The sequence below is a fragment of the Mastomys coucha genome, unplaced genomic scaffold (genome assembly GCF_008632895.1).
Source record: "Mastomys coucha isolate ucsf_1 unplaced genomic scaffold, UCSF_Mcou_1 pScaffold15, whole genome shotgun sequence".
Taxonomy (NCBI): Eukaryota; Metazoa; Chordata; class Mammalia; order Rodentia; family Muridae; genus Mastomys; species Mastomys coucha.
Genome location: NW_022196897.1, coordinates 72,993,171 through 73,002,363, shown reverse-complemented (window position 1 = coordinate 73,002,363; position 9,193 = coordinate 72,993,171). Strand labels below are relative to the sequence as shown.

The window sequence follows — 9,193 nt, the reverse complement described above, 5'->3', positions numbered from 1 at the left end:
GAATCCTTCCCATATTCAGTCATCAAACTCAGACACTATTGTGGATGCCAGTGAATGCTAGCTGACAGGAGCCTGATATAGCTGTCTCCTGAGAGGCTTTGACAGTGCCTGACTAATACAGAAGTAGAGGATCACAGCCATCCACTGGACTGAGCACAGGGTCCCCAATGAAGGAGCTAGAGAAAGGACCCAAGGAGCTGAAGGATTTTTAGCCCCTTAGGATGAACAACAATATGAACTAACTAGTACCCTCAGAGCTCCCTGGGACTAAACCACCAGCCAAAGAACACACATGATGGGACTCATGTCTCCAGCAGCATATGTATAGCAGAGGATGGCCTAGTTGGTCATCAATGGGAGAAGAGGCCCTTGTCCCTGTGAAGGTTCTATGCCCAGTGTAGGGGAATGCCAGGGCCAGGAAGTGGGAGAGAGTGGTTTGGTGAGTAGGGGGAGGAGGGAAGGAACAGTTTTTTTTTTTCTTTCTGATGGGAAACCGGGAAAGGGAGTATCATTTGAAATGTAAATAAAGAAAATATCTAAAATAAAAAAAAATGAAAAAAAAAAAAAAGAAAATAAGTAATTGAAAAAAAGGATGTTGACGTCTTTTCCCTTATCAGCCTCCAAAGGACTTTATAGTACTATTTAACCTAGTATGTAGCAAAAAAATTCCAGAATAGTTAGAGCTTGATTTTTCAATACTATGTAACTCTGACCTATGCTGTCTTTAGTAATAGGGTTTCATTATCTATTTCTGATGGGCAGTCAAGAGGAATGGTAAGAGCCATTAATTTTTTTGGAGCCTTTTGGGCCTCTATAACCAATGACTTTTATGCATGCATCTCACTACTTACACTATTAACCCATAGTTTCTGGGAATAGCATTGTTCAGTCAAGCAGGATCCTTTCCTCTAAATTCTTTTTTATATGTTAGCTTTTAGGTTTCTGTACTGATTTTTTCATATAAACACCCCTCCATCCATGACTATTGATTTCCCTGTTCCATCAACCCTCTGGAATTTAATTGCGGCTCCATTCTTTTATATATCTGTTCCCCTTAAGGAGTTCCTCCTCACTGAACTTTTCTTAATTTTATGAATTTCATGGTCTCCATGTTAAACACACACAAAGAGGACCGACATAATAGAAAAAACATGACGCATTTGTCTTCCTTGGACCAAGTCAACTAACCCAGTATATATATTAGAATAAAATTAAAATAAGTAAAAAATAAAGAAGTAGATGAATATAACAATATAGTATGTTTGTTCTCATTTTCTGTACTTTTTATATGGACATAAGTTTTCCTAAATGACCATACATGGTTGTATCTCATAGATAGACAAAGAGAAGGTTTAATCAAGTCTAGCAACTGAGCAACTGAGCAAGGATCAAGGATGACAGAGGACCCAGATAAAAATCTACTGTATCAGCTCTCAAGGAAGCCTAGATGTACACAGACATAAATATATATACATATATGTATATATATATGTATACATAATATTCACAAACACGTATACATGTATATATACATACATGTATGTAAACACACACATGTGTGGGGGGGGAGAATTTGAAAAAAGGAAAGAGGGAGATCTAAGTATATTACATTCTCAAAAAATGGAAGGAATAATTTTTAAACATTAAGAAACATTAAACATTTAACATTAAGAACATTTGATTGTGAAAAACAACCAAATAAAAGGAACAATGCGGGCTTATGAGATGGATAAGTCAATAATATGTTAAAGGAGATAAAGGCCTGCTGCTGACCAATCTGAGGATATCTCAGTCATATCAATGGTAGAAGGAGAGAATAGACCCTGACCCCAAGCCGTCCTCTGGCTTCCACCCATGTACCATGGCATTCAAGCCTGCATGTGTGCACACACACACACACACACACACACAAAGAGAGAGAGAGAGAGAGAGAGAGAGAGAGAGAGAGAGAGAGAGAATAAATGTAACACATACTTTTTTATGTGCTTTGATGTCAGTGTGTCAGATCCCCTGGAACAGGAGAGTTACACACAGTTGTGAGGTGCCATTGTAGGTACTAAGAACTAAACCTGAGTACTTTGGAAGAATAGCCAGTGCTCTCAACGACTGATCCATTTCTTCAGCCTAATAAATGATTGTAAAAGTAAAACATTCTTTAATTATGTTTTGGTTAGATATTTCTGATTATTTCAGAGAATAAAATAAACATGTAGGTAAACAATGTTTCCTTGAAAGAAGTACTAATTTCTACACAAAATTCCTGCTAAAGAAGAAAAATATTAGAATAAAATTAAAATAAGTAAAATATAAAGAAGTAGATGGATATAACAATATAGTATATTTGTTTTCATTCTCTGTACTTTTTATATGGACATTAGTTTTCCTGAATGACAATACATGGTTGTATCTCATAGATAGACAATAAGACAGTTTAATCAAGTCTAGCAACTGAGCAAGGATCAAGGATCAAGAATCACAGGGGTCCCAGACAGAAATCTACTGTATCAGCTCTCAAGGAAGCCTAGATGTACACAGACATAAATATATACATATATGTATACATAATATTCATAAACACCTATACATGTATATATACATACATGTATGTATATACACACATATATATATGCATGTGTGTGTACTTGTGTGTGTGCTTGTGCATGTGTGTGTGTTTGTATGTTTATTTCCTACTTTTAAATTTTAAGTTTTTTTTTTCATTTTAAGAGCACCAGTAACAAGAATCATCAACAAACATTATGAGTGAGTAGTAGGAGGACAATAATGGATCTAATCAATTCAGATGAGTGTCAAAGAAATTACTTCTTAGCAGGAAAAACTTTACATGCAATAATAAACCCAGGAACACAAAGTGCATGTTACAGCTTGAATGGATGTCATTCTGTGAGAAATTTTCTGAGACAAAAAATGTAATTCTGTAAGAATTCCTCCACAAGGAATCTTAAATGGGGTCTATGTCACATAATGCATGCTAACAGTTTACCAGAAGTTACTTGACAATCATTTAATCAAAGGCTCTTGAGTATTCAGTCTCTACTTAATAGAAACAAACAAAAAATCATATAATTGTACCTAAGAACAACTTGACATAAAATAGTTATAAATTGCTTCAAGGTTTGATATACATAAGGAAAATTAATTATTTAAAGATGCTACATAAGAAAGAAGATTAGTAATTTTTATATAATCATGACCATATACGACACTACTAATTAAGTCAGGGCATGTTTGTAATATGTAACAATGTATATTTCATGTATGTTGGAATTAACAATGAAATTTTGTTTTGTTACATGTTATAACTGTACATCAATTATGAACCACATTTTCTCCACAATTTCTTCATTGCCTCTTTTACATCTTTGTTCCTCAGACTGTAGATGACAGGATTCAACATGGGTATCACAATGGTGTAAAATATTGACACTACCATGTCATGATTTGAAGCATAACTGGAACTAGGCCTCATATAACTGAAAAGGATGGTACCATGGTAAATAGAGACACCAGTGAGGTGAGAGCCACATGTCGAGAAGACTTTTCTCCTACCCTCAGCAGAATGCATGTTCAGAATGGCAAAGAGGATGAATCCATAGGAGACCAGAACAATCAGGATGGTGACAATCTCAATCAAGCCTACCAAGTACAAGAGTAGAAGCTCATTTGTGTGGGTGTCAGAACAAGAAAGAGCAAGCAATGCAGGGATGTCACAGAAGACATGCCTAATTTCATTGGATCCACAGAAGGACAGATTGAAAGTGGTCACTGTGTGTACAGCACCATGCACAACTCCAGCAGCATAGGAAGCAATGATGAGTGGCAGGTATACGCTGGGTGACATGGTCACTGCATACAGAAGTGGGTTGTAGATGGCTACATATCGGTCATAAGCCATTGCTGCCAGCAGAAAGCACTCTGTGGTTCCTAAAGTAACAAAGAGAAGCATTTGGGTTGCACATGCAAGGAATGAAATGGACTTATCTTCACTTAGAAAGTTGACCAACATTTTGGGTGTAACAACTGTAGAATAGCAGGCATCCAGGAAAGACAAAACACTTAGAAAATAATACATGGGGTTGTGCAGCCGACAATCCCCAATGACCAATACAACCAGTCCAAAGTTTCCTATCAGAGTGAAGAGATAAATAGCAAGAAACAGTAAAAATAGGAAGACCCGCAGTTCAAAGTCATCTGTGAAGCCCAAGAGTATAAACATGGTGGCTTCAGTCGTGTTCTTTAGTGAAATCTTGTCAACATCCACAGCTGATGTGATCCTTCCCATTTTGGTTTTGATTTATATACTTCTTCCTATAAAGCTGTATCTAGGTTTGATTCTTAGGGCATCATGACTACCTTGTAATGAGGAACACAAGATAAATAATTTGATGAAAGTGAAGAGATTTCACTATATGATGTAAAAAAAAAAGAAAATTACACTTACTTTTTGGATGTATTTATAAAGTTAAAAATCCAGAAACTAAAGTAATTGTTATTTTTATAATTTTCCATAACTCTGATCAAGTTATACTTTAAAAGTTTTTATTTTAATTGTACTGCACTTTCTTTCTTTTAAAAAATTGTTTATATATGTATTCTGTATGCATGTTTATGTGGATGTATTTATTTCAATATATTTAATTGAAATAGATTGAATCATGCTCTCTCTCTTTCCTAACTTTACTTATTTAGGTATACTACTGCTAAATCTCTCCCATGTGCCACTACACAAACTCCCAACTTGATAGCCGATTTTTCTTTTATTATTGTTCTTACAAATGTAAGTATGCATGCACAATTATGAAAACACAACCTCTGGGTCCATTTTTCTTTCTTGTGTGTACATGTTTCAGGGATGACCACTCTTCCCTGGACAACTTGATAACCTTTAATGCTCTCATCCCTAAGAGAAGCTAATTCTCATTTTCCCAGCAATCCATAAAGTATCTGCGATCTGTTTAGGGTAAAACACCATGAAAATTCTTTCCCCCTTCCATTTTAGTAATTCCATTGATATTACCATAGTCTGAGGTCTATTTGTTCACCAAATTCTGTTTTCATGAATATAGGTGGAATTCACTTCACTTTCAAATTGTTATAACAAAACCCACAAACTTGTATATACAAGTTAGTTCTCCTTGAGCTGTAAGCACTTGAAACACTCTTCCTTAATATTTGAGATGTTTAACATGAGAATCTATACTTCTATCTCTGGCAAATTTTAATGTGAAAAATTATAGTAATGTGTTTTTAAAAAAGAAGATATTTTAAATCACACAATTCACTGAACCTATTAAGTAGTCATGGGGTGATTTCTGCACAGTGAATTTTGTTTTCTCCATGTGAGAGGTCAAGAGTTTAATGCTAAAAGGTTGAATATAGGAGTGCAGGTGTCATTCAGTAATGTAAACATATGCATTAATGATATGAAGCGTGGTAAAACTTGTTAAATTGATCATTAAAATCAATAAAAGGAAAACTGACTTAAGTAATTTTAAAACAAGAAGGAAATTATAAAATTACATTGTCCCAGAATGTCTTCAAAGTCTCTGTGAATGTTCTAGTACATAGATTATGTTTGTAAAGGTATGCCTAAATATTTAACCCTTCATAGATAGAGTAAAATATAAAAAAGATAAATATAAAGGTGTAAAATATAAAAATATAAAAAACATAACCAAATTTAGTTTGTGTAAACCTGGATAATTGAAATATTAAATATAAGAATATTTGGAAATATTTTAATATATGGATTTTTTGATAATTACTTTAATAATCACCCTATTAAAACATTTCATAAGTTAATTATACAAATCTGAAAAATATAAATTTATGATCTTAAAAAAATACATTCAATAATTTTCTGTTATCTCTACTGTCTCTCTTCTCATCAGTCAAGATTGGTAATAGAATTTATTCACACACGTTTCAAAATTATTTATAGTCTGCTAAATGAACATAACTAAATTCATCTTGATTGCTATTCATCAAAGGGATGTCACACATCCTACAATTCTATAATTTTATTTTCTACTCTAAGATCTGAGATAAAACAACTGTCTAGGAGTAAGAATTGCACTCAGTCTAAATTCTGATATTAGACTCTATGAGAAGCTTCATTGACAGTGTGACCCTAGAAAATTCTAATTAAGATTAATGTGGTCAAATTTGATACCTTTTACCACATAAACACAGATAACTGAAGAGAATTTTATGGATTCATTAGCATATGTTTACCTGAATAAACATTTTAAATAACTTGCAGGATATATATGTATAAACTGTAAGTACTAAATTTTATTCATGTAACAGAAAGTTACAGGCATTTTAAGTTACTGCTCAAATAATACATTGAACAATTAGTGAAATACAAACAGAAAATACATATACATCACAATATCTTCTTTTGAATTTAAACAAAATGACTCTCTTTATTATTGTATAAGAAAAAAATGTCTATAACTACTTTTCTTGTCTAGGAATATATTAGTATAATAAATGTTGGTTTACTTAAATTATCCTAATTCTTTGACAAATAAAATTTTTAGTAAATATACATTTGACATAAATTGAAAAAAAGAATATGGTTTCAGAATTGATACAAATTTTCTTTCTAATGAGCTTTTCTTGATTCATTGCATGGGTCACTGTTAGACATGACAAGGAAAATACCAAACCTTGTTATTTTTTCCAAGACTAAGTTGAATAAATATTTCTCTTCAGTTACAGTTAAAGACAGTAGAAATTTTGTATAATAATACTACATATATTCTATCTGATTTCATTTAATGTAAATGCAAAATGCAAAATTTATGTATGAGGTATTTGAACTATAATATTCTCAATCAGAAATATAAGTTAAAACAAGTTCCTCAATCCTCATGATCAAATCCATGGCAATAATATTGGAAATATTAAAGCCAAGTTGAAAACTATAGTAAAAGTATACACATGATAAGGTGCAATTGTAATAGGTAATGATGTGGACATTTCTCTTATTTGATATACATAATAACTTATGAAATATATATTGTAATATTATCTTATAAAAAAGAAATTGTGGTTCAAACAGATAATACAATATACCCTCACAGATCATTATCTAGTAGATAAAGCAGCATTCAAAATTTGAATTCCATGCCTGCCCAATGCATACTTTCTCTATTACTATACTATGTCTTCATTGTCTACTGCCATACTTAAAAATATAACTTCATAAACATAAAAGAGGATAATATTTCTATTTGGCATATTATATGAATAATACTGCACTCAGATAACCTGTACAGTGTAGGAAAAAAGTAGTTAAAATTACTTTAAATACAACGTCAATAAAATGAATGTAATAAGATTTTAAAAACTATGTCAGAAATCAAATTTAAGGAAAATTGAGTCAGAAAGAAACCTGTCCATAAAAACTCACTGAAAGTTAACTTTCTACTGTAATTAACTTATTCATCAAAAAACATTAAAACAAACTTGTGAATTATTTCCAAAATATGTAAATAATTATTCATCTTTGTTGATTTTTTCTTGATAGAAGTTATTGGTTCAATTTGCAACACAACTCTGTTTAGTATGATATTTCATATCATATTTAAGTATTCAGACATGTACTCAAACTTGAAATTCCTTATATCTTTTAAAACAACTTATAAATAAAGAAAAACCCTACTCCTACTTACAAACATGAGCTGCTTGGACAGTTGGGTAATGGTCAAGTCATACTGCATGTGAGCAAACCATATCCTCCAGAATTTAAAGGTCACAGTAAAGCCCCTGGGAGAATTCATGTTCTTCACTGGGATGAAAACTTCTCACTTTAAAAAAAAAAAAAAAACATAAACAAGGGAATGATCTTAGGAAAATAAGCTAAGTCCTGAAAATGGCTATTCTTAATCAATTCTCTCTTTGTTCAAACTAAATGTTCTTTCACATGGGAAAAATATTCCACTCATAAAGTCATACTTAGTTCCATCTCTAATTCTACTTATATGATATTAAGTTCACAATGATGTGGAAAATGCTATAAAGCAGCTGGAATTCAACATCTGTAAATGTAATTTACTTGTCTTTAAAGTATCCTGCTTCAAGATAGTGTGAAAATTAGATGTATGCATATGAGAATGACAATAGAAGAGAGAAGATATGTGAATTAGACTAAGAAATGATGGCAGGAGAGATGACAGAGACTGTACACAGGTTATGCTGCCCAGTGGAATACAAGAGTATTACTTCTGCTACAGAGTAGAATATCAATTTCTTGAGTTCATAGAGTTGGCAATTTTAGTCTCTCTCTTTCTCTCTCCCACTCTTCCCTCCCTCTCTATTTTCTTTCTTTGGTTTACTTTTGTTTGTTTTGTTGTTGTTCTTAGTGTTCTTTTAATTATATTCTATTCACAACCATATCTATCTATAGGCAAATATCTTGTGAAATCACAGAAATCTATGCCTTTTCCAATTGTTCCCATATTGCCCACTAAAATATCACTAGGTAATAGTCACTAACATAGAATGTTTAATATTACCTCACTAGTAATCTCAGATTCATCTCTCTCATGCACACAAATATAAATGAATTCAAAAATCTAAAATTAAAATCTGGTTTTGATTTTATAAAACCCCAAAATCAAAGCATGCTAAATTTAATAAATTGAAGAATATTAATCTTTTTACTTAAACATAATAATCCTTCTTGATACATATTTTGATTGCATAGGAATGCTATAGAAATATAAATTTCCAAAATAATGTTACATTTTCCTGCTTCCAAGATTTCATAATTATATTCTTTAACATGAACATGTACACATAAGTGTGCACACACAAGCACAATGCACAATACACAGTTATGTGTACACATACATCTTTCTAATGTTTCTTTTTTTTTCCCATTCAAGATCATGGTATACCTTTTTATTGATTTACATTTTTAAAATGTCACTTGGCTGATTCTTGATTTTCTGAAAAATATCTTTATAATTCTTTCTTTTGGTGTTTTTTTATTAGATATTTCCTTTATTTACAATTCAAATGATATTTCCTTTCCTGGTTTCTTCTCCGAAAGAAAAAAAAACCCTGTTCCCTCCCTCTCCCTCTGCTCACCAACCCACCCTCTCCTGCATTCTGGCCCTGGCATTCCCCTATACTGGGGCATAGAACCTTTATAGCCATCCAT

The 9,193-nt window shown here is 32.2% G+C and overlaps 1 protein-coding gene across 2 annotated transcripts; it reads right to left on the bottom strand.

Annotated features, from left to right (window-relative positions):
* Window positions 1–3,236: 3,236 nt before the first annotated feature.
* LOC116092103 (olfactory receptor 5T3-like) lies at window positions 3,237–7,737 on the bottom strand. 2 transcript variants are annotated; one of them, XM_031373459.1, is made up of 3 exons: window positions 7,701–7,737; window positions 5,036–5,158; window positions 3,237–4,423 (listed from the first exon to the last, which is right to left on the bottom strand). In XM_031373459.1, the coding sequence occupies exon 3, from the start codon at window positions 4,298–4,300 to the stop codon at window positions 3,332–3,334; it is 969 nt and encodes a 322-aa protein (XP_031229319.1). In that variant the 5' UTR covers window positions 4,301–4,423; window positions 5,036–5,158; window positions 7,701–7,737; the 3' UTR covers window positions 3,237–3,331. The 2 variants fall into 2 exon arrangements, with proteins under 2 accessions (XP_031229319.1, XP_031229320.1); XM_031373460.1 differs by lacking the exon at window positions 5,036–5,158.
* Between the last annotated feature and the right edge of the window lie 1,456 nt (window positions 7,738–9,193).

What these genes read in the sequence shown, in the direction of transcription:
- LOC116092103 (XM_031373459.1), bottom strand. Translation starts at nt 4,300, where the DNA reads ATGGGAAGGATCACATCAGCTGTGGATGTTGACAAGATTTCACTAAAG.